Source organism: Balaenoptera ricei, chromosome X (assembly GCF_028023285.1).
Source record: "Balaenoptera ricei isolate mBalRic1 chromosome X, mBalRic1.hap2, whole genome shotgun sequence".
Taxonomy (NCBI): Eukaryota; Metazoa; Chordata; class Mammalia; order Artiodactyla; family Balaenopteridae; genus Balaenoptera; species Balaenoptera ricei.
In genome coordinates, this window is record NC_082660.1 from 60,509,870 (window position 1) to 60,537,648 (window position 27,779).

At 36.8% G+C, this 27,779-nt stretch overlaps 1 protein-coding gene across 4 annotated transcripts in view; it reads right to left on the bottom strand.

Moving 5' to 3' along the window:
• Nucleotides 1–27,779, bottom strand: part of OPHN1 (oligophrenin 1) — a 599,884-nt gene that overhangs the window by 214,819 nt on the left and 357,286 nt on the right. For all 4 annotated transcript variants that reach the window (XM_059910821.1, XM_059910818.1, XM_059910820.1 and 1 more), the window contains one exon: nt 27,462–27,536. In XM_059910821.1, the coding sequence (XP_059766804.1) occupies nt 27,462–27,536 (75 nt within the window). The remainder of the gene's footprint in view (nt 1–27,461; nt 27,537–27,779) is intronic.

The window sequence follows — 27,779 nt, forward strand, 5'->3', positions numbered from 1 at the left end:
ACAAGGGATTAGTCTCCAAAATTTACAAACAGGTGACGTGGCTCAATATCAAAGAAACCAAACAATCCAATCAAAAAATGGGCAGAAGACCTTAACGGACATTTCTCCAAAGAAGACATACAGAGGGCCAAGAGGCACATGAAAAGATGCTCAACATTGCTAATTATGAGAGAAATGCATATCAAAACTATGATGAGATATAACCTCACACCAGTCACAGTGGACATCAGCAAAAAATCTACAACCAATAAATGCTGGAGAGGGTGTGTAGAAAAGGGAACCCTCCTACACTGTTGGTGGGAATGTAAATTGGTACAGTCACTATAGAGAACATTATGGAGGTTCCTAAAAAACTAAAAATAGAGCTACCATATGATCCAGCAATCCCACTGCTTCACATATACCCGGAGAAAACCATAATTCAAAAAGATACATGCACCCCAATGTTCACTGAAGCATTATTTACAATAAACAGGACATGGAAACAACCTAAATGTCCATCAACAGAATAATGGATAAAGAAGATGTGGTACATATATACAATGGAATATTACTCAGCCATAAAAAGAACAAAATAATGCCATTTGCAGCAACATGGATGGACCTAGAGATTGTCATAATGAGTGAAGTCAGACACACAGAAAGACAAATATCGTATGATATAACTTATATGTGGAATCTAAAAAAAATGATAAAATAAACTAATTTACAAAACAGAAACATAGTCACAGACTTAGAGAACAAAATTATGATTACTGGGGGGAAAGAGCTCGGGGGGGAATAGATTGAGAGTTTGCAATTGACATGTACACAGTGATATATTTAAAATAGATTACCAATGAGGACCTACTGTGTAGCACAGGGAACACTGCTCAATATTCTGTAATAACCTAAATGGGAAAAGAATTTGAAAAAGAATATATACATGTATATGTATAAATGAATCACTTTGCTGTACACCTGAAACTAACACAACATTGTTAATCAACTATGTTCCAATATAAAATAAAATTTAAAAACTTAATTAAAAAAACTGTGGTAATACTGCATAATGTTATAAGGATAACTGAGATAACATATTTGAAATTTCCCATCAGGACCTTGTATATAATAGATGCTCAATAAAAGTTAATGCTGCTGGAAAAAAAAAACAGTATGGTACCAGCACAAAACCAAACACACAGATCAAGTGTATATAATTTAGAGGTCAGAAATAATCCCAAATATATGGGCAATTAATCTACAACAATGGAGCAAAGAACATACAGTTGAGAAAGTATAGTCTCTTCAATAAATGGTGTTCAGAAAACTGGACAGCCACATGCAAAATAATAAAACTAGACCACTATCTTACACCATACACAAAAGTTATCTCAAAATGAATTAAATACTTAAATGTAAGACCTGCAACCATAGAATTTGTAGAAGAAAACATAGGCAGTAACCTCACTGACACCAGTCATAATAGTGTTTCTGTGGATTTGACTCCAAAGGCAAGAGAAACAAAAGCAAAAATAAATGGGACTACTTCACACTAAAAAGCTTCAATACAGTGAATGAAACAATCTTCAAAGCAAAACGGCCACCTACTGAATGGGAGAAGGCATTTGCAAATCATATATCTGATAAGGGGTTAATATCCAAAAAGTATAAGGAGGGACTTCCCTGGTGGTGCAGTGGTTAAGAATCTGCCTGCCAATGCAGGGGACACAACTTTGAGCCCTGTTCTGGGAAGATCTCACATGCCGTGGAGCAACTGAGCCTGTGCACCACAACTACTGAGCCTGTGCTCTAGAGCCAGGAGCCACAACTACTGAGCCCATGTGCCACAACTACTGAAGCCTGCACACCTAGAGCCTGTGCTCCACAACAAAGAGAAGCCACTGCAATGAGAAGCCCGCACACCACAACAAAGAGTAGCCCCCACTTGCTGCAACTAGAGTAAGCCTGCACACAGCAATGAAGACCCAACGCAGCCAAAAATAAATTTATAAAAAAAAATATAATGAAATCATACAACTCAACAACTAAAAACAAATAACATGATTAAAAAATGGACAGAAGAGTTGAACAGATTTTTCCAAAGAAGACACACAGAAGGCCAACAGGCACATGAAAAGATGTTCCACATCACTATTTAATAGGGAAATGTAAATAAAAACCACAATGAGATATCACCTCACACCTGTTAGTATAGATATTATCAAAAAGACAAGGAATAACAAATGTTGGAGAGGATGTAGAGAAGAGGGAACCCTTGTACATTGTTGGTGGGAATATAAATTGGTATAGTCACTATGGAAAACAGTAAAGGGAATCCTCAAAAAATTAAGAATAGAACCACTATACAATCCAGCTATTCCACTTCTGGATATTTATCCAAAGAACACAAAAACACTAATTTGAAAAGATATATGCATCCTTACATTCATTTCAGTATGATTTACAATAGCCAAGATATGGAAACAACCTAAGTATTCACTGATGGATGAATGGCTAAAGAAGGTGTGGTGTATATATATACAATGAAATACTACTCAGCCATAAAGAAGAATAAAGTCCTGCCATTTGTGATGACATGGATAACCCATGTGAAATAATTCAGACAGAGAAAGACAAATAGCATATAATTTCACTAATATGTGGAACCAAAAATAAAAATCAACCAATAAACAAAATAAAACAAAAACAAATTCATAGATGCAAAGAACAGATTGGTGGTTACCAGAGGAGAAGCGGGGTGGGGTGGGCTAAATGGGTGAAAAGTGAAACTATAGTGATATATGGTAACTAGACGTATGGTAGTCATCACTCTGTAGTGTATACAGATGTTGAACTATAATGCTGTACACCTGAAACTTATAGAATTTATAAAAAGATAAAATATGCCTTCCTTCTTCGATTTACCTTAGTATCTACTGCATATGTTTTCCATATAAAATGTTATTTAATCCTCACAACAGCCCTATGAGGATGGTATTACTTTTATTCCCATTTTATGGATGGAGATCATGCTCAGAGATGTTAGATAATGTGCCCAAGGACAAACAGTAAGAGAATCCAGCCAAAAGCACTCACAGTATAATAGAATTGAGGAACTATGTTCAATGTCCGATAGATATTAAGGACTGGTGATACCGTTAATTGAAAGAGAATTATAGACATATATCGTACCTTACCAGTAATTATATTAAATGTAAATAAATTAAATACCAACGACAAAAACTGGCAGAATGAAGTACAAAAATATATCATCCAATGATATGCTGTCTACAGGAGACACACTTTAGATGCGAATGTTCAAACAGGTTAAAAGGAAAGGGATGGGAATAATACTATAAAAATAGCAAACATATAGAGCCATAATGGTTATAATAATATCAGACAAAATAGATTTAAAACAAAAATTGTCATTAGAGACAAAAAGGAACATTTTACATTGATAATTAGATCAATTTACCAGGAAGAGAGAACAATTGTAAACATAGGTGCATCTAAGCACAGAGCCTCAAAATACAAGAAACATTTTTAACATTCATGACTGATGTACAGGGTGAAATAAGACAGCATAATAATAATAATTAGACACTTTAATACTACACATCAATAACTGATAGATTAACTAGACAGAAAAGCAATGAGTATATAGAAGACTTGAACAAAACTATCAAGCACCTTGACCTACCAGACATTTATATAAAAACCCAATCACAGTAGATTACCTATTCTTTTTAAGAGCACATGGACTATTTTCCAAGACGGACCATATACTAGACCATAAAACCAGTATTAATAAATTTAATAAAATTAAAATCATAAAGGTATATTATATGACTACAATGGAGTTACATCACCAAAAAAAGATAGAAATTTAGGAAATCCACAAATATTTGGAAATTATATACTATATCCTTAAGTAATTTGTAGGTTAAAAAATAATTAAAAGAAAATAGAAAGTACTTATATCTGAATGAAAATAAAAATACAACATATCAACATTTATTGAACATTGTTAAGCTGGTGCTTAGAGGGATATTTATAATCTTGAACGCTTATATTAGAAAATAATAAAAATCTCAAATTATTAATCTAAGCATTTATCCTAGAAATCTAGAAAAAAAGAATACAAAATCAAACTGAATCAAGCCAAGGCAATAAAACAATAAAAAATTAGAGCATAAATTAAAGAACTAGAAAAAGCAGAACAATCATAGAGAAAATTCATGAAACTGAAAATTTATTTTTGAAAATATCAACAAATCCTTAGCTAGATTATGTAAGAAACAGAGAAGACACAGATCACAAAAATAAGAAATGAAAGAGAAAACAATACCACTGACCCCTAAGAAGTTAAAAAGATTATAAAATTTAATTAGTAATTCAAAATTTTGCTATAAAGAAAAGCCCAGGCCCAGATGGTTTCACTGGTGAATTTTATCAAACATATAAAGAAGAATTAATGCCAATACTACAAAAGTTCTTCCAGAAAATGGAACACTTCCCAACTCTTTCTATAAGGACAGTATCATAGCAAAGCCAGAAAAAAGATATCAGAAGAAAGAACAAAACTATATACCAATATATCTTATAAATATGGATGCAAATATCTTCATCAAAATATTAGGAAAAGAAATCCAAAACGTTTTAAAAGATTATACATTGTGACCAAGTGGGATTTATTCAAGGAATGCAAGATTTGTTTAACATTTGAAAATTGATTAATGTAACAAACCACATTCATAGGATAAAAGACAAAAAATATATGATCATCTGCATTTGACACAAACCAACATCCATTTATAATAAAAGCTATTAACAAACTTAGATTAGAAGGAAACTTTCTCAACCTAATAAAGGACATAATGGTGAAAGACTAAATGCTTTCCTCCTCAGACTGGGAACAAGATGAGGATATCTACTTTTGACTCTTCTATTTACCATAGGATAGAAGGGTCTAGCCAGTGTTATGCAGCAAGAAATACAAATAAAAGTCATCTACATTGGAAAGGAAGAAGCAAACCATTTTTTTTTTCACCAATTGCATGGTCCTGTATACATAGAAGAAAATCCCAAGAAAACTATTAGAGCTAACACATGAGTTCAGTACAAAGTCACAGGAAACAAGATCAATATCCAGAAACCAGCTGTATTTCTATATATGAATAATGAACAATATGAAAATAAAATGAACAATGCAACTGCATTTACAACAGTATCAAAAAGAATGAAATATTTAGAAACAAATTTAACAAAAGAAGTGCAAGACTAACACACTGAAAATTACAAAACTTTGTTAAAAAAATTAAGAAGATCTAAATAAATGGAGAAACATTCCATTTTCATGGACTGGAAGACTGTTATGGACTGAAGGTTTGTGTTCCTCCGAAAATTTACATGTTTAACTCCTAACCCTCAATGTGATAGTATTAGGAGGTGGGGCCTTTGGGATGCATTTAAGTCATGAGGGTGGAGCTCTCATGAATGGGATAGTGTCCTTATTAAAGAAACCCCAGAGAACGCTTTCTTTTCACCATGTGAAGATAGAGTTAGAAGACAGCTATCTATGAACCAGGAAGTGGGTCCTCACCAGACATCCCATCTACCAGCACCTTGATCTTGGAATTCCTAGCCTCCAGAACTGTTAGAAATAAATGTTTGCTGTTTAAGTCACCCAGTATATGATATTTTCATTATAGGAGCCCAAACTAACTATGACAGAAATTGGTAAGAAGAATGGGGTGCTGCTGTAACAAATATCGAAAAATATGGAAGTGGCCATGGAACTGGGTAATGGACAGAGGCTGGAAGAGTTTCTCAAAAAGTTAAATAGAAATTTACTAATTTACTGTATGATGTAGCAATTCCTCTCCTAGTCACCTACCGAAGAGAAATGAAAATGTATGTCCACACAAATACTTGGACACAAATAATCATAGCAGCATTATATATAATATTCAAAAACTAGAAACAACTCAAATGTTCATCAACTTAAGAATGGAAAGATGTAGTATATTCACACAATAGAATACTGTTCAGCAATAAAAATGAATGAACTACTGATGCATAGGTACATCACAGATGAATTTCAAAAACATTACCTTAAGTGAAAGAAAACAGACATGACAGAAAACATATCATACGATTCCATTTTTATGAAATGCCCAGAAAAGACCAATATATAGAGACAGAAAGAAGTTTATTGGTTGCCTGGGGCTGAGGTTAGGAACAGGAATCGACTATAAATGCATCTGTGGGATCTTGTTGGGGGGATAAAAATGTTCTATAACTGACTTATGGTATGGCTGCACCACTGGCTAAAGTTAGTAAAAACCATTGAATTGTACACTTGAAATCAGTGATTTTAAGATATGAAAAAAAATATCTTCAATGAGTTTAAAAACCTGAACATATACACACCCTGTGAACCAGCAATTTCATTCCCAGATATATCTGTGACAATATGCATGTGTACATTCACCTAAAGGCATGTACAAGAATAATCAGAGTAGTGCTAACAGCAAACTGGAAACAACTCTAATGTCTACCAACACAGAATGGATAAATATATTATAATATGTTAATACCTTGTAACACTATACAATATTGAGAAACAGCAAACTACAACTACAAACAATGATAGAGATGAATCACTCAAACTTAATGTTGAATGAAAGAAGCCAGGCACAAAAGAGTATATAATGTATTATTCTATTTATATAAAAAAATTAATAAAGAATATTAGTCTATACTGTTGGAAGTCATTATGGTTAACCTCTGTTATGGGGTTGTGACTACGAAAGGTCAGAAGGGGACTTCTGTATGCAGGTAATGTTCTATTGTCTTGATCTCAGTACTAGTGACACAGGTTTATTCACTTTGTGAAAATTTATTGAGATTTCTGCACTTTAGTGCATGAATGGACATTTTTTAAAGTGTCCATTAAAATTTACATTTAAGATCTGTGTATATTTCTGTCCATTAATTGTACCTCAATTTAAAAATGGGTGAATAAGAGCCCAAAGCCTATCCTTGAATCATTGAAACCACATTCTTACTATCAGAAGTGGCTGACTCTTTTTTTCCTATTGAAGACACACTTTCTAACTATGCAGTTATATTCTTTTGTTATAGCCCTGTCATTTAAATTGTTATTAGACTTTGCCTTATGTGTTATGAAGTTTACCTTTGGACTTATTCTAAAAACAGAACTTTAATATTTAGGATGAGAAAAAATTAAGCTCTGTCTTGCTAGGAATGATTCATCTAAAACCCCAAGAAACTATAAACTACTCAGAATCATGTGAAAAAATTAGAAATTCTGCCCTGCATAATGTAGATATAAGCATCACTATGTGTGAGATTGGTTCAACAATTAAAATGGAGAGTTTTTAAAACAAACTTCATACTGTAAGCCTACTAATTATGTCACCTAAGTACATAAAAAAACCCAAACTGTCTTCTGAGTCACACACAAACTATTATTTTGAAAGGCAGTTATTTCAGTACATAATTGGTTATATGTTTAATGTATTTGGTTGGAAAAAATAAATTATAGCATGATTAAGAAAGAAATGTAACTATTTAAGCCAAAGCAGGGTTTTTCCTATTTAAATATCTAAATAAATATCTTTAAAAACTGAAACATTTTCTGTTCAAAATCCAGGATAGTATTTTAACCCAAATTCTGGCATAGAAAAAGGAGTTAAGTACAGTGACAATGTTGAACTTTACCTGAACCCTGTGATACAAGGAAACAGGGATGATTAAGAAATCACCCTCATCAATTTTGTGTCCAGGAGAACAACTAACTTCAAAGGACCACCCTGCCCTTGTATATAACACACATCCCTGTCCTGCAGAATTCACACAAAACTCATGCTGACTCCATTGCTTACCTACTTCTACAAAAACCCAAATTTCTCTCCTCTTCTAAGATATGAATTTGAGATGTTCCTCATTAATAAAGGTTCTGGCTATTGCAAAAGGCTGAATAAAACCATCCCCTTAATTGTCTGGTGCATCTTGTCTTGGACAAAGCCACAGTAATCAAAACAGTGTGGTACTAAGAGAGTCGATTTTAGAAGTTCTCATCACAAGAAAAAAAAATAACTCTGGGGAAAAAAAACAGTGTGGTACCTGAAAAAAGACAGACATAGACTAATGGAAAAAAATAGAGAACCCAGAAATAAATCCTCCTATATGTGGTAAAATGATTTTTGACATGAGTATCAAGACTATTCAATGGGGAAAGGACAGTCTTTTCAACAAATGGTGCTACGAAAACTGAATATCCACATAATATGAGATTCTTTATGGAAAGTTCCAGCAAAGCAAACTTAAAAAGGCCTATGTAGTCAATTATCATTCTTGCTGCATTTATGTAAATAATCAAGCAAAATCTAATGAGACTACACTTATTTTCTAAACAAGAATCAAAAAGGGGGATGACTCTACAGAGACATTTTATGTTTCAATGGAAAATTATTGCACACCCATATGAGTCATTAGATTCTAGTCCTGTTCATTATCTTTGAGCTATTTTTTCACCTCTTGGTAAACTACATTTTACTTTCTATTTCATCAGCCTATAACTTGGACTGGATTCTGCCATCATGCACATTTTGTCAGTACATACCAAATTCTCAATTCTTCTAGCTTCCTTCAATATCTGGCTAACAACTCTGTAAATTAACATTTCCAATTTTTCCTACCCTCCTGACTTGGCATCACTTAGGACTAAAACTGCTCTCTTCCCAAAGTCCTGCAAGCTGAAGGTGGGCGGCTTTATAAAACCATCAAAGAAATCACCACAACAGATGATGTATAGGCAATCTTCACATCGAGTTGCTGCTGTGTATCCCATACAGAATGCTTTGAGTTCAACACCTAGGAATCTTCTAAACTAGCTGCCCTACTGCTAAATCACAACAGATGGTTCAGCTACTCCTTAATGAACAAAAGGTGACCAAATGGGAAATGGACCTGTATTGTTCAAAGGAGAAAAGAATGTCTATTCCACACAGGGAACTATATTCAATGTCCTGTGATAAACCATAATGGAAAAGAATATGAAAAAGAATGTGTATATATATATATATAACTGAATCACTTTGCTATGTAGCAGAAATTAACACAACACTGTAAATCAACAACACTTCAATAAAATAAATTTTTGAAATAAAATAGAAGAATGTCTATTATTTCCTTGATCAACAGAAGGGACTGACAAAGACTCTTTCTTTAAATCTTTTTTTTTTTGGCTGTGCTGTGTGGCATGTGGGATCTTAGTACCCCAACCAGGGAACGAACCCATGCCTCCTGCAGTGGAAGCATGGAGTCTTAACCACTGGACCACCAGGGAAGTCCGTGGATTCTCTATTTGACAAAACTTTAGTCAGGATCTTCTGAGACCTCTTCTCAACTAAGCTTCAGCTTTGGGCTTCAGTGTCGGTCCTTGCAGGATTCAGTTTTAACAAGAATCCTGTTAAGTATGCTTAGAGAGAATCCTCCCACCCTTAATACCTGAAAATGTTCACCAATGTTCATTGCAGCACTATTTACAATAGCCAGGACACGGAAGCAACTTAAATGTCCACTGATAGATGACTGGATAAAGAAGATGTGACACATATATAAAATGGGATATTACTCAGCCATAAAAAGAAACAAAACTGAGTTATTTGTAGTGAGGTGGATGGACATAGAGTCTGTTATACAGAGTGAAATAAATCAGAAAGAGAAAAGCAAATACCATATGCTAACACACATATATGGAATGTAAAAAAAAAAGTAATAACGAACTAGTAACAGGGCAGGGATAATGAGACAGACAAAGAAAATGGACTTGAGGACATGGGGTGGGAGGGCAAAGGTGGGGAGAAGTGAGAGAAGCATTGACATACATACACTACCGAATGTAAAATAGTTGGCTGCTGGGAAGCAGCAGTACAGCACAAGGAGATCGGCTCACTGTTTTGCGATGACCTAAAGGAGTGGGATAGGGAGGATGGGAGGGAAGGTCAATATGTAGGGGATATGGGGACATGTCTATGCATATGGCTGATTCATTTTGTTCTGCAACAGAAACTAATACAATACTGTGAAGTAATTATACTCCAATAATGATCTATTTAAAAAATCTAGAAAAGAACAAGAAAAAAATAAATAAATAAAAAGAAATAATAACAAAAAACCCCCAAAAGTTACCAGAAGGAAAGAAATCATACAGATCAGATCAGAAGTAAATGAAAAAGAAATGAAGGAAACAATAGAAAAGATAAATAAAACTAAAAGCTGGTTCACTGAGAAGATAAACAAAATTGATAAACCATTAGCCAGACATATCCAGAAAAAAAAAAGAGTAGACTCAAATCAACAGAATTAGAAATGAAAAAGAAGAAGTGACAAATGACACTGCAGAAATACAAAGGAGCATGAGAGATTACTACAAGCAACTATATGCCAATAAAATGGACAACCTGAAAGAAATGGACAAATTCTTAGAAAAGCACAACCCTCTGAAACTGAACCAGGAAGAAATAGAAAGTAGAAACAGACCAATCACAAGCACTGAAATTGAAACTGTGATTAAAAATCTTCCAACAAACAAAAGCCCAGGACCAGATGGCTTCACAGGTGAATTCTATCAAACATTTAGGGAAGAGCTAACACCTATCCTTCTCAAACTCTTCCAAAATATAGTAGAGGGAGGAACACTCCCAAACTCATTCTACAAGGCCACCATCACGCTGATACCAAAACCAGACAAAGATGTCACAAAGAAAGGAAACTACAGGCCAATATCACTGATGAACATAGATGCAAAAATCCTCAACAAAATACTAGCAAACAGAATCCAACAGCACATTAAAAGGATCATACACCATGATCAACTGGGGTTTATCCCAGGAATGCAAGGATTCTTCAATATACATAAATCAAACAATGTGATACACCATATTAACAAACTGAAGAATAAAAACCATATGATCATCTCAATAGATGCAGAAAAACCTTTTGACAAAATTCAACATGAATTTATGATAAAAACCCTCCAGAAAGTAGGCATACAGGGAACTTACCTTAACATAATAAAGACCATATATGACAAACCCACAGCCAACATTGTTCTCAATGGTGAAAAACTGAAACCATTTCCTCTAAGATCAGGAACAAGACGAGGTTGCCCACTCTCACCACTATTATTCAACGTAGTTTTGGAAGTTTTAGCCACGGCAATCAGAGATGAAAAAGAAATAAAAGGAATCCAAATCGTAAAAGAAGAAGCAAAATAATCACTGTCTGCAGATGACATGATACTATACATAGAGAATCCTAAGGATGCTACCAGAAAACTACTAGAGCTCATCAATGAATTTGGTAAAGTAGCAGGATACAAAATTAATGCACAGAAATCTCTTGTATTCCTATACACTAACAACGAAAAATCTGAAAGAGAAATTAAGGAAATACTCCCATTTCCACTGCAACAAAAAGAATAAAATACCTAGGAATGAATCTACCTAAGGAGACAAAAGACCTGTATGCAGAAAACTATAAGACACTCATGAAAAAAATTAAAGATGACACAAACAGATGGAGAGATATACCATGATCTTGGATTGGAAGATCAACATTGTGAAAATGACTATACTACCCAAAGCAATCTACAGATTCAATGCAATCCATATCAAACTACCAATGGCATTTATCACAGAAGTAGAACAAAAAATTCCACAATTTGTATGGAAACAAAAAAGACCCCGAATGGCCAAAGCAATCTTGAAAAACAAAAACGGACCTGGGGGAATCAGGCTCCCTGACTTCAGAGTATACTACAAAGCTACAGTAATCAAGACACTATGGTACTGGCAGAAAAACAGAAATATAGATCAATGGAACAGGATAGAAAGCCCAGAGATAAACCCACGCACATATGGTCACCTTATCTTTGACAACGGAGGCAAGAATACACAATGGAGAAAAGACAGCCTCTTCAATAAGTGGTGCTGGCAAAACTGGACAGCTACATGTAAAAAAATGAAATTATAACACTTGCTAACATCATACACAGCAATAAACTCAAAATGGATTAAAGACCTAAATGTAAGGCCAGACACTATAAAACTCTTAGAGGAAAACATAGGCAGAACACTCTATGACATAAATCACAGCAAGGTCCTTTTTGACCCACATCCTAGAGAAATGGAAATAAAACCAAAAATCAATAAATGGGACCTAATGAAACTTAAATACTTTTGTACAGCAGTGGAAACCATAAACAAGACGAAAAGACAACCCTCAGAATGGGAGAAAATATTTGCAAAAGAAGCAACTGACAAAGGATTAATCTCCAAAATATACAAGCAGCTCAATATCAAAAAAGCAAAAACCCTATCCAAAAATGGGCAGAAGACCTAAATAGACATTTGTCCAAAGAAGATATACAAATTGCCAACAAACACATGAAAAGATACTCAACATCACTAATTATTTGAGAAATGAAAATCAAAACTACAATGAGGTATCACCTCACACCAGTCAGAATGGCCATCATCAAAAAATCTACAAACAGTAAATGCTGGAGAGGGTGTGGAAAAAAGGGAACCCTCTTGCACTGCTGGTGGGAATGTAAATTGATACAGCCACTATGGAGAACAGTATGGAGGTGCCTTAAAAAACTAAAAATAGAACTACCATATGACCAAACAATCCCACTACTGGGCATATCCTTTGAGAAAACCATAATTGCAAAAGAGACATGTACCACAGTGTTCATTGCAGCACTATTTACAATAGCCAGGACATGGAAGCAACCTAAGTGTCCATCGACAGATGAATGGATAAAGAAGATGTGGCACACATATGCAATGGAATATTACTAAGCCATAAAAAGAAAAAAAATTGAGCTATTTGTAGTAAGGTGGATGGACTTGGAATCTGTCATACAGAGTGAAGTAAGTCAGAAAGAGAAGAACAAATACCATATGCTAACACGTATATATGGAATCAAAAAAAATAAAATGGTTCTGATGAACCTAGGGGCAGGACAGGAATAAAGACACAGACATATAGAATGGACTTGAGGAGATGGGGAGAGGGAAGGGTACGCTGGGAAAAAGTGAGAGAGTAGCATTGACATAGATACACTACCATGTGTAAAACAGATATCTAGTGGTAAGCAGCTACATAGCACAGGGAGATCAGCTTGGTGCTTTGTGACCACCTAGAGGCGTGGGATAGGGAGTTTGGGAGGGAGACGCAAGAGGGAGGGGGTATGTTGATACATGTATACATATAGCTGATGCACTTTGTTATACAGCAGAAAATAACACACCATTGTAAAGCATTTATACTCCAATAAAGATGCTTAAAAAAAGAGAAAAAAGAAAAAAACATGAATGGGATGGGGAGAAAAATCAAAACTGAACCAACTACCCAGGTAAGAAGAGCCCACAGGAAAACTGGATGTGATTATCTGGCCAGCAAAGGAACAGCAATGAGGGAATGATGAGGGCAATAGGAAGAACAAATAAAAGATGCCCTCATATAGAGAAAAGGAGCTGAAGTTCCCCTTTACCCATTATCATCTACATGGTTTAAATGAAGAATTGCCTCAGATTGGGATTTAGGCATCTTTGAGAATTCTGGCCTCCATACGAAAAAAGAAATAATGACTTGGTAATTACTATCTGTTATGCCCAAATATTAATTACATGTCAGTTCAAATAACTTAATGGTACTAACGCTCTTTGTAGAGATTCATAGCAGCTATAATTTGTGAAACTATATAAGGTAGGAACTTTGTGCAAGAGTATGAAGTAAAGCCATATATGGAATGGTTCCTGTTTCTGAGAAAAAGGAATTATCATGGGAGAGACATGCATGAAGAAATAATTTTAATAGAACGTGATAGGCGATAGGTACAAAAAATGTGTTCAACATAGGGAATTAGTATAAAAGAGTGAAACATTTATTGTTTTACTTTAATTCTGAGGTATAAAAAAATCCTTATTGCTAAATTTGTCCATTATTGATGGGTTGTATTGCTTTCGTTCATGACTTATTTGTTCTGTTCTCAATATTTTACAGGATCTTGTACTATTAAGTCTTTTATGCTAAGCCTCATGTCATCAAAATAAGACATAATTACAATTTCTGCTCTCCCAGAAATGCAATCTTAATCTGGTCAATCAGGAATCACATGATCAACACTAGTTTAGTAATCTACCTGATAGATCCCTGTTATCCCCTAAAGGAAAGTAACCTTGCAATAGCGAACCCACTTTTTTACCAGTAATATTTCCTTATTCCTGCTCCCCATTCCCTATAAAAGTCTTCATTTTGTACAGCTCCTTGGAGCTCCTTTCTATCTGATAGATGGGTGCTGCCTGATTCAAATCAATTTTTGCTCAAATAAACTTTTATAAACTTTAATATGACTCAGTTTACCTTTTAACAGTAGATATACCCACCATGGAATGCAAAATTGTGAGTGCAAGTATAGACTGATCAACTCATTAAATCAATTTAGAACATGTATTCACATGATAGTGGGACTCGCTGAGGATTCTTATTCTACAAATGTGTTGGTTTCGAATTTTTGCTTTGCTTTTAATTGAAAAAGTATGTGGAACTTTGCTCAATGTAACTGGCAATTAATTTCTTGTACCATTATTAGGGATACATGGAGAATATACAAATATGGAATTATAGCTGGATTTTGCTGTGGTCTATATTATGTCATTAGTTTGGGGATATCATTAGTTAATTCACTACAGCACTCATTCATTCCACAAATATTTCCTGTGTCAGCCACTGTGCTGCATTCTACATTCCTAGAGATTCAGGCATCTGGTGAAGAAACATAGATAGAAAAATGCTAGAGCATGTACTGTCTACCTGAGCATTCAGTAAATGCAATTTTCCCAGATGATAGCTAGGTTTGATCTAGGGAAGACTAATCTTTCATTTCTGATTATTTTGCTACTTGTATCTGGAAGCGTTTCCAATATGAGCTGACGGGAGAGATTTTATGGAAGAGAATCAACAGTCATACTACATTAGAATAGAAAGTAAGGGAGAAAAGTGAACCCTCTTGCACTGTTGGTGGGAATGTAAATTGATACAGTCACTATGGAGAACAGTATGGAGCTTCCTTAAAAAACTAAAAATAGAATTACCATATGACCCAGTAATCCCACTACTGGGCATATACCTAGAGAAAACCATAATTCAAAAAGACACATGCGATGAGAGAGGAGAAGATGGCAGAACAGTAAGAGGCGGAGATCACCTTCCTCCCCACAGATACATCAGAAATACATCTACACATGGAACTGCTCCTATAGAACACCCACTGAACGCTGGCAGAAGAACTCAGACCTCCCAAAAGGCAAGAAACTCCCCACGTACCTGGGTAGGGCAAAAGAAAAAACAAACAACAGAGACAAAAGAATAGGGACGGGACCTGCACCAGTGGGAGGGAGCTGTGAAGGAGGACAGGTTTCCACACACTAGGAAGCCTCTTCGTGGGCGGAGACTGCAGGTGGCAGAGGGGGGAAGCTTCAGAGCCACAGAGGAGAGCGCAGCAAAAGGGGTGCAGAGGGCAAAGCAGAGAGATTCCCGCACAGAGGAGCGGTGCCGACCAGCACTCGCCAGCCCGAGAGGCTTCTCTGCTCAACCGCCGGGGCGGGCGGGGGCTGGGAGCTGAGGCTCGGGCTTCGATCGGATGGCAGGGAGAAGACAGGGGTTGGCGGCGTGAACACAGACTGAAGGGGTTAGTGCACCACAGCTAGCCGGGAGGGAGTCCGGGAAAAGGTCTCGAGCTGCCGAACAGGCAAGAGACTTTTTCTTGCCTCTTTGTTTCCTGGTACGCGAGGAGAGGGGATTCAGAGTGCCACCTAAACGAGCTCCAGAGACGGGCACGAGCCGCGGCTATCAGCGCGGACCACAGAGAAGGGCATGAAACGCTAAGTCCGCTGTTGCAGCCACCAAGAACCCTGTGTGCAAGCACAGGTCACTCTCCACACCACCCCTCCCAGGAGCCTGTACAGCCCGCCACTGCCAGGGTCCCGTGATCCAGGGACAACTTCCCCCAGGAGAACGCACAGCACTCCTCTGGCTGCTGCAATGTCACGCTGCCTCTGCCACTGCAGGCTCGCCCTGCATCTGTACCCTTCCCTCCCCCCGGCCTGAGTGAGCCAGAGCCCCCTAAGCAGCTGCTCCTTTAACCCCGTCCTGTCTGAGCAAAGAACAGATGCCCTCAGGCGACCTACATGCAGAGGCGAGTCCAAATCCAATGCTGAAACCCGGGAGCTGTGTGAACAAAGAAGAGAAAGGGAAATTTCTCCCAGCAGCCTCAGAAGCAGCGGATTAAAGCTCCACAAACAACTTGATGTACCTGCATCTATGGAATACCTGAATAGACAACGAATCATCCCAAATTGGGGAGGTGGACTTTGGGAGCAAGATATATTATTTTTTCCCCTTTTCCACTTTTTCTGAGTGTGGATCTGTATGCTTCTGTGGGAGATTTTGTCTGTATAGCTTTGCTTTCACCATTTGTCCTAGGGTTCTGTCCGTCCGTTTTTTTGTTTTGTTTTTTTGTTTTTTTTACTTTAAAAAAACTTTTTTTCCCTCTTTTTTTCTTCATAATTATTTTTATTTTTTATTTTAATAACTATTTTATTTTATCTTACTTTATTTTATTTTATCCTCTTTCATTTTTTCTTTCTATTTTTTCTGCCTTTTATTCTGAGCCGTGTGTATGAAAGGCTCTTGGTCCTCCAGCCAGGCATCAGGGCTGTGCCTCTGAGGTGGGAGAGCCAACTTCAGGACACTGGTCCACGAGAGACCTCTCAGCTCCATGTAATACCAAACGATGAAAATCTCCCAGAGATCTCCATCTAAACACCAAGACCCAGCTTCACTCAACAACCAGCAAGCTATAGTGCTGAACACCCTATGCCAAACAACTAGCAAGACAGGAACACAGCCCCATCTATTAGCAGAGAGGCTGCCTGAAATAATAATAAGGCCACAGACACCCCAAAACACACCACCAGACGTGGACCTGCCCACCAGAAAGACAAGATCCAGCCTCATCCACCAGAACACAGGTACTAGTCCCCACGACCATGAAGCCTACACAACCCACTGAACCAGGCTTAGCCACTGGGGACAGATACCAAAAACAACGGGAACTACGAACCTGCAGCATGCAAAAAGGAGACCCAAAACACAGTAAGATAAGCAACATGAGAAGACAGAAAACACACAGCAGATGAAGGATCAAGGTAAAAACGCACCAGACCTAACAAATGAAGAGGAAATAGGCAGTCTACCTGAAAAAGAATTCAGAATAATGATAGTAAAGATGATATAAAATCTTGGAAATAGAATAGACAAAATGCAAGAAACATTTAACAAGGACCTAGAGAACTAAAGAGGAACCAAGCAACGATGAAAAACACAATAAATGAAATTAAAAATACTCTAGACGGGATCAACAGCAGAATAACTGAGGCAGAAGAACGGAGAACTGACCTGGAAGATAAAATAGTGGAAATAATTACTGCAGAGCAGAATAAAGAAAAAAGAATGAAAAGAACTGAGGACCGTCTCAGAGACCTCTGGGACAACATTAAATGCACCAACATTCAAATTATAGGGGTCCCAGAAGAAGAAGAGAAAAGAAAAAGGGACTGAGAAAATATTTGAAGAGATTATAGATGAAAACTTCCCTAATATGGGAAAGGAAATAGCTAATCAAGTCCTGGAAGCACAGACAGTCCCATACAGGATAAATCCAAGGAGAAACATGCCAAGACACATTTTAATCAAACTATCAAAAATTAAATACAAAGAAAACATATTAAAAGCAGCAAGGGAAAAACAACAAATAACACACAAGGGAATCCCCATAAGGTTAACAGCTGATCTTTCAGCAGAAACTCTGCAAGCCAGAAGGGAGTGGCAAGAAATATTTAAAGTGATGAAAGGAGAAAAACCTACAACCAAAATTACTCTACCCAGCAAGGATCTCTTTCAGATTTGATGGAGAAATTAAAACCTTTACAGACAAGCAAAAGCTGAGAGAGTTCAGCACCACCAAACCAGCTTTACAACAAATGCTAAAGGAACTTCTCTAGGCAAGAAACACAAGAGAAGTAAAACACCTACAATAACAAACTCAAAACATTTAAGAAAATGGTAATAGGAACATTCATATCAATAATTACCTAAAATGTAAATGGATTAAATGCTCCACCCAAAAGACATAGACTAGCTGAATGGATACAAAAACAAGACCCATATATATGTTGTCTACAAGAGACCCACTTCAAACTTAGGGACACATACAGACTGAAAGTGAGGGGATGGAAAAAGATATTCCATGCAAATGGAAATTAAAAGAAAGCTGGAGGAGCAATTCTCATACCAGACAAAATAGACTTTAAAATAAAGACTATTACAAGAGACAAAGAAGGACACTATATAATGACCAAGGGATCGATTCAAGAAGAAGATATAACAATTGTAAATATTTATGCACCCAACATAGGAGCACCTCAATACATAAGGCAAATAGTAACAGCCATAAAAGGGGAAATAGACAGTAACAAAATCATAGTAGGGGACTTTAACACCCCACTTTCACCAATGGACAGATCATCCAAAATGAAAATAAATAAGGAAACACAAGCTTTAAATGATACATTAAACAGGAAGGACTTAATTGATATTTATAGGACATTCCACCCCAAAACAACAGAATACCCATTTTTCTCAAGTGCTTATGGAACATTCTCCAGGATAGATCATATCTTGGGTCACAAATCAAGCCTTGGTAAATTTAAGAAAATTGAAATCGTATCAAGTATCTTTTCTGACCACAACACTATGAGACTAGATATCAATTACAGGAAAAGATCTGTAAAAAATACAAACACATGGAAGCTACACAATACACTACTTAATAACGAAGTGATCACTGGAGAAATCAAAGGGGAAATCAAAAAATACCTAGAAACAAATGACAATGGAGACACGACGACCCAAAACCTATGGGATGCAGCAAAAGCAGTGCTAAGAGGGAAGTTTATAGCAATAGAAGCCTACCTCAAGAAACAGAAAACATCTCGAATAAACAACCTAACCTTGCACCTGAAGCAATTAGAGAAAGAAGAACAAAAAACCCCCAAAGCTAGCAGAAGGAAAGAAATCATAAAGATCAGATCAGAAATAAATGAAAAAGAAATGAAGGAAACAAGAGCAAAAATCAATGAAACTAAAAGCTGGTTCTTTGAGAAGATAAAGAAAATTGATAAACCATTAGCCAGACTCATCAAGAGAAAAAGGGAGAAGACTCAAATCAATAGAATTAGAAATGAAAAAGGAGAAGTAACCACTGACACTGCAGAAATACAAAAGATCATGAGAGATTACTACAAGCAACTCTATGCCAATAAAATGAACAACCTGGAAGAAATGGACAGATTCTTAGAAATGCACAACCTGCCGAGACTGAACCAGGGAAAATAGAAAATATGAACAGACCAATCACAAGCACTGAAATTGAAACTGTGATGAAAAGTCTTCCAACAAACAAAAGCCCAGGACCAGATGGCTTCACAGGCAAATTCTATCAAACATTTAGAGAAGAGCTAACACCTATCCTTCTCAAACTCTTCCAAAATATTGCAGAGGGAGGAACACTCCTCAACTCATTCTACGAGGCCACCATCACCCTGATACCATAACCAGACAAAGATGTCACAAAGAAAGAAAACTACAGGCCAATATCACTGATGAACATAGATGCAAAAATCCTCAACAAAATACTAGCAAAAAGAATCCAACAGCACATTAAAAGGATCATACACCATGATCAAGTGGGGTTTATCCAGAAATGCAAGGATTCTTCAATATACGCAAATCAATCAACGTGATACAACAGATTAACAAATTGAAGGAGAAAAACCATATGATCACCTCAATAGATGTAGAGAAAGCTTTCGACAAAATTCAACACCCATTTATGATAAAAGCCCTGCAGAAAGTAGGCATAAAGGGAACTTTCCTCAACATAATAAAGGCCATATATGACAAACCCACAGCCAACATCGTCCTCAATGCTGAAAAACTGAAACCATTTCCACTAAGATCAGGAGCAAGACAAGGTTGCCCAGTCTCACCACTATTATTCAACATAGTTTTGGAAGTTTTAGCCACAGCAATCAGAGAAGAAAAATCAGTAAAAGGAATCCAAGTCGGAAAAGAAGAAGTAAAGCTGTCACTGTTTGCAGATGACATGATACTATACATAGAGAATCCTAAATATGCTACCAGAAAACTACTAGAGCTAATCAATGAATATGGTAAAGTAGCAGGATATAAAATTAATGCACAGAAATCTCTGGCATTCCTATAAACTAATGATGAAAAATCTGAAAGTGAAATTAAGAAAACACTCCTGGGGCTTCCCTGGTGGCGCAGTGGTTGAGAATCTGCCTGCCAATGCAGGGGATGCGGGTTTGAGCCCTGGTCTGGGAAGATCCCACATGCCGCGGAGCAACTGGGCCCGTGATCCACAATTACTGAGCCTGCGCGTCTGGAGCCTGTGCTCCGCAATGAGAGGCCACGATAGTGAGAGGCCCGCACACCGCGATGAAGAGTGGCCCCTGCTTGCCACAACTAGAGAAACACAGCCATACATACATACATACATAAATAAAAAGAATGTAAGCAGACAAGAATCTCATTAAAATATATATTAAAAAAAAAGAAAACACTCCTATTTACCATTGCAACACATAGAATAAAATATCTAGGAATAAACCGACCTAAGGAGACAAAAGACCTGTATGCAGAAAATTATAAGACACTGATGAAAGAAATTAAAGATGATACAAATAGATGGAGAGATATACCATGTTCTTGGATTGGAAGAATCAACATTGTGAAAATGACTCTACTACCCAAAGCAATCTACCAATTCAATGCAATCCCTATCAAACTACCACTGGCATTTTTCACAGAACTAGAACAAAAAATTTCACAATTTGTATGGAAACACAAAAGACCCTGAATAGCCAAAGCAATCTTGAGAACGAAAAATAGAGATGGAGGAATCAGGCTCCCTGACTTCAGACAATACTACAAAGCTACAGTAATCAAGACAGCATGTTACTGGCACAAAAACAGAAACATAGATCAATGGAACAGGATAGAAAGCCCAGAGATAAACTCACGCACATATGGTCACCTTATCTTTGATAAAGGAGGCAAGCATATACAGTGGAGAAAAGACAGCCTCTTCAATAAGTGGTGCTGGGAAAACTGGAGAGGTACATGTAAAAGTATGAAATTAGAACACTTCCTAACACCATACACAAAAATAAACTCAAAATGGATTAAAGACCTAAATGTAAGGCCAGACACTATCAAACTCTCAGAGGAAAACATAGACAGAACACTCTATGACATAAATCACAGCAAGATCCTTTTTGACCCAGCACCTAGAGAAATGGAAATAAAAACACAAATAAAGAAATGGGACCTAATGAAACTTAAAAGCTTTTGCACAGCAAAGGAAACCATAAACAAGACCAAAAGACAACCCTCAGAATGGGAGAAAATATTTGCAAATGAAGCAACTGACAAAGGTTTAATCTCCAAGATTTACAAACAGCTCATGCAGCTCAATATCAAAAAAACAAACAACCCAATCCAAAAATGGGCAGAAGACCTAAATAGACATTTCTCCAAAGAAGATATACAGATTGCCAACAGACACATGAAAGAATGCTCAACATCATTAATCATTAGAGAAATGCAAATCAAAACTACAATGAGATATCATCTCACACTGGTCAGAATGGCCATCATCAAAAAATCTAGAAACAATAAATGCTGGAGAGGGTGTGGAGAAAAGGGAACCCTCTTGCACTGTTGGTGGGAATGTAAATTGATACAGCCACTATGGATAACAGTATGGAGGTTCCTTAAAAAACTAAAAATAGAACTACCATACGACCCAGCAATCCCACTACAGGGCATATACCCTGAGAAAAGCATATTTCAAAAAGAGTCATGTACCAAAATGTTCATTGCAGCTCTATTTACAATAGCCAGGACATGAAAGCAACCTAAGTGTCCATCATCGGGTGAATGGATAAAGAAGATGTGGCACACATATGCAATGGAATATTACTCAGCCATAAAAAGAAACGAAATGGAGTTATTTGTAGTGAGGTGGATGGAATTAGAGTCTGTCATACAGAGTGAAGTATGTCAAAAAGAGGAAAACAAATACAGTATGCTAACACATATATATGGAACCTAAGGGGAAAAAAAAAGGTCGTGAAGAATCTAGTGGCAAGACGGGAATAAAGACACAGACCTACTAGAGAATGGACTTGAGGATATGGGGAGGAGGAAGGGTAAGATGTTACAAAGTGAGAGAGTGGCATGGACATATATACACTACCAAACGTAAAATAGATAGCTAGTGGGAAGCTACCGCATAGCACAGGGAGATCAGCTCTGTGCTTTCTGACCACCTAGAGGGGTAGGATAGGGAGGGTGGGAGGGAGGGAGATACAAGAGGGAAGAGATATGGGAACATATGTATATGTATAACTGATTAACGTTGTTATAAAGCAGAAGCTAGCACACCATTGTAAAGCAATTATACTCCAGTAAAGATGTTAAAAAAAAAAAAAAGACACATGCACTCCAATGTTCATTGCAGCATTATTTACAATAGCCAGGTCATGGAAGCAACCTAAATGCCCATCAACAGACGAATGGATAAAGAAGATGTGGTCCATATATACAATGGAATATTACTCAGCCATAAAAAGGAATGAGATTGGGTCATTTGCAGAGACGTGGATGGATCTAGAGAGTGTCATACAGAGTGAAGTAAGTCAGAAAGAGAAAAACAAATATCGTATATTAACATATATATGTGGAACGTAGATATATGGTACAGATGAACCAGTCTGCAGGGTAGCAATAGAGAGACAGATGTAGAGAACAAACATATGGACACCAAAGGGGGAAAGCGGTGGGTGGGGGGGTGGTGGTGGGATGAATTGGGAGATTGGGAGTGATAATATATACACTAATATGTATAAAATAGATAACTAATAAGAATGTGCTGTATAAAAAATAAAATAAAATTCAAAAATTCAAAAAAAAATAAAAGCATTGCTTAATAAAAAAAAGAATAGAAAGCAAGGGATATGTGAAGAATGGGATAAAAGAACAAATAAAGAGAGATAAACATTAGCCATAATCACCAGTGTCTATCACATAGTATGCATTCAATAAACACTGGGTGAATCAATGAATGAGATGGAGAGAATTGCAAGACTGGTCTAAAGAAAAGGAGGAAAGTGTGATAAGTCAAGACAGAAGGAGACAGAAGACAATAAGACCTGTAAGAAAATGAAAACAAATGAAGTTTAGACAGAGGAAATGAGGTATATACTCCACATCAGGAAAAGGAATACTTTTACATTATCCCTAAGTTAATATATTTTCCTTACATGCATCATAGAAATATATGAAAGATCTTGGTTCAAGAAACAGGCTATTTTATTCCAAGGGGAATACTGTGATTTCTCTTTTATACTGTTTTATGTCCTTGTGCTGCCAGTAGAGATCAACAGGACCCTGTATCTGGGATATTCCACTTGGTTTCTGAAAATAAAATGTATTTTCTTCTAATAGCATGAATGTGAAAGGAGAAATTTAAATACCTAAATAACATCTTAGTGATTAGTTACTTCACTCACCATGCCAACTTCTCCTCTGTTTAGTTCAGTAGGCCTCTGTCATGGTAATAGTATTGTAGGAACAATGCTTTTCTGTGTATGGTTTCCTAGCCAGGTTCAACTTCATCAAGGACTTCTGTTAATATATCCAGTCTCTTTGCCCTCCATGCCCCATCTCACCCCTCTGCTCCAGTCATTGTAAAACACTTAGTCTCTGAAGCACAACATGATCTCAGAGTTCCATTGAAGGAACAGTTACTGAGTTACCACAGTGTGCTAGGTACATTGGCATTATCATGAGCATAATTATGATTATCAAGATTACAAGAATAACAGTAGGCATTATCATTAATGAAATGCCTATGACTTGGTAAAGGGTGAAGAAGCAGAACTCTTAGATGTGGTACCAAACTGCCTCTGAGGTAATCAAATTAGTTTCTCTGTGACCAAGGTAGTTTTTGATGGATCCAGCACAAGTGAAAACTATTCCTCACAGTTTGTAGGATCTACTAACATAGGGCATCATGCAACAATCTAGGGTAGGGGAGAACTGTGACTAACCAACCAACAGACTGATTGAAAAATAATTATTAATTGTGGATATATCCCCTTTAACTTAGTGTTATATTATATTTGCCAAAAAGACAGATTTTCAGGTAGGGGAAGTATGGAAGGCTCTAGTAAACAACAGAAGAAAGCCCACAGTCAAGTGTTATAGAAGATGCCATAGAGAAAGTAGTCTGCAGTCCGCAGATTGTTTGGGTTAAAAAAGTGGCTGGAAGTGTCTTTTTGACTAGCAAAGAGCATGAGACCTAAGGAAAGAAGTAAGGAAAAGATATCATGCTGGCAAAAGGAAATGAATGCTCTTTCTCCTGGATAAATCATGGTGAGCCTACATGAAGCCAAGACAGCCAATTCGTAGTGGTATGGGAAAAGATCAGGATAGGTCAAAAGAAGCAGGGCAATTTTGAGTATCCCAGTGAGAATCTCCAGAAGACATAACACAAAAGAAGCTTAGAAGGGAGGTCTCTTAACATATTTATAGATTATACGCTAGCTGACAGACAGTCTTCTCCATAGAATGTAAGTCCCACAAAGGTAGGAAATACAAGTGGTGTGTTCAGTGTGTAATCTATAGCCCTGAGTGTAATGCCTGGCCCTTTGTAGATACTCAAATATTTGCTAAATGAATAAATAAATGAATGAGGATCATCACCAGATCTAGAATTTCTTAGATCTGGGGCAGGGATCAGGGTTTACCAGTTTTATGCATACATAAGTAAATTAACACTGTTTTATAAAATACTTATAAATATTTTTATTCAGAATATAAATATTCTGAATATAATAGACTATTGTCTATTTTTCAGATATTCTTATGAGTACTGATATTTGGAGGTTGATGTTGAACACATGCACTACACCAGCCCAGCCACTTTCCATGATACTTTAACTGAATTGTACTGTCATGTGTGATTTGAATGAACCATTTCAGTCCTATTGAAGCCTGTAACAGAATCAGTAGGATGCCCACCATGGCGGTTCTTTTAGCTTATTATACATCAGGTAGAAGAATGTAGTGATACTGGAAACAGAATTCTAAATAGTTCAATAATTTTCCAGAGACTAAATATCCTGGGCCATGCTGTCAACTGTTTTATATATGAAAAGTGTCCTTAGCTTATAAAATGCAATGTAAATTGGCCATGAATAACGCAGCTTAAATTTTTAAAAGTCAACAGTGTAAAATGATAAATAGAAACAGATATTGAGGTACCAATGATGTAATCCACAATGCAAAATCTCCATAACTGTTCTTACTGGATGCTGCAGCACCCTCAAGTGTTAATAGATTAGGATGTCAGGCCTGCAGGTTTGTGGAAGGTAAGCTATGCATTACAGAAAAGACCAAAAATATATGCTTTATCCAAACTGCAGCTTTCCACACTCAATTTGTTCTCTGACACTTTATGAGAACTGAGCTTACCAGATAGTTCACCACCATTCACAAAAGGAAGAAGAGCAGGTTTTCAGGAAGAGATAAACAATGAGTTTAGTTTTGGACATGTAAAACATAGGTACCTGTGGAACATCTATGTACAGAGATCTTGCGCAAAAATTCCAATACTGACTTCCTCAGCCTTTGGAGCTTACTGCCTCAGCCATGATCAGTTTTGTCCACTTATCAGAGTGTGCTACACAGATATGATCATTCCAATATGTGCCATGACCTAAGTATGTTTGAGAAGCACAGGTCCAGTGGGAAACTGAATCCATGAGTTTAGAACTCATGAGATGATGTCTGGACTAGTGATTTTTGAGTGCTGAAAGCAAAGAGGTGCTAGTAAAAACCACAAAGAGGAACTTCCACTCCTGGCCATGTTGGAGTAACTGGGACCAGACTTCCCTCCTGTTGTAACAATTAGAACACAGGACAAAATATATGAAATAGCTGTTTGTAGTCATTGAATAACATACAGTATAAGACTATGACTCTGAAAGAGGCGAAAAAACAAGAATAAGCCCTACCATCGCCATAGCTTGCTACCTGAAAACACTTTCTGGATGGTAGCATGGGGAGTGAGAGCCCAAGCTGAGCATGCAAGTCTTGCTCAGTTGAAGAGACAAAGATCAAAGTTCAGAGTTCAGAGAGGTTCAAAGTTCAGAGAGGCTGAGGAAACTAGAATTTGCAGGGCAGAGTACCAGAGAAGAGGGAGCTATGTAAAAAAAGAACTGACAAACCCCTAGCTATGGGTCCCCTTGAGTCTGTTATTGAATATAAATCCTAGTGCCTAGGATGAAAATCCATGAGTCTAGGCAAAGAAATACCAAGAACTCACACAAAGCTGGCAAATGTTTAAGTTCCAATAACTAAGAATGAAGAGACAAAAGAAGTCAGACCTTAGATATAAGGCTAAACTAGCCAGGAAAGGATACTTTATATCTATCCTAACAAGCTTAAAAATAATCCTCAAATGGATCAAGCTGCTCCACAAATAACTGCCTGCAATACAAAATTCAACACTCTTAAAAAGAAGTCAACGACATTGAAACACTCAAGTCATGATGTCCAGTATCCAACAAAAATGACTAGACATATGTATAAAAGAAAAAATGTGATCCATAGCCAGGATAAAAATCAATCATTAAGAAAACATGTAGAAGAAGAAATGAAGGGGGGCAAAGATAGCATGCTGGGAAATACCCAGACAAGATTTAAAAGGTAAGAAAAAGAAAAAGGACCTGACAAGAGTCACTTGAAAGGAATAATACAAGATGTTAGAAGAATCAAGAGACCATTGAGTCACAGAAGTCATGTATGGAGAAAGTTTCGAAAAAGAGAGAGTGGTCAACAAGGATATCAAGCAAGATAGAGACTGAAAAGAGTCCACTGGATTTCACAAGAAGGTGCCTTCTAAGCCTGGCCAGAGTAGTTCCAATGGAGAGGTTGGGGTAGAATCCAGATTGCAAAGGGTTTGAGGAGTGAATAAGATGTTTCAAGGCAAGATGGCCTCTGACTCAGGATAGGCAAATAAGTGTACATTTTATGTTTGAAAATATTTTTAAAAATATATTCTACAACCTTCTTTAGCAATGTCTCCTTTCTCTTATAGCCACATTTCTTCCCAATACACAGACAACTCCAAAAAAGAATTATGAAATAAAAATTGTTACCAAAAAAGGCATTCAGCAACTTCTGAACCTGAATATTGCTGCCCACGGTACGGTACAATCCCTCTGTCTTGATCCCTAGGGAAAGAAAACCAAGTCAGTTTTATTTATATAGCTAGAGCTCTCATCTCCCTCAGGGTAGAGAAAGTAGGTACTTACACAATGGAGTCAGTTCAAACAGGAAAGGGTCTCCCTACTCTCTCCAATCTCTCCAGCCCTCCCTTGCAATAGGGGAACAGTCCTGAAACATCTCTGCAAATTATTCTTTTCATACTTTCATTTGGATTGTACCAAGCCCTCATTAACCTGAACAGAAAAGAA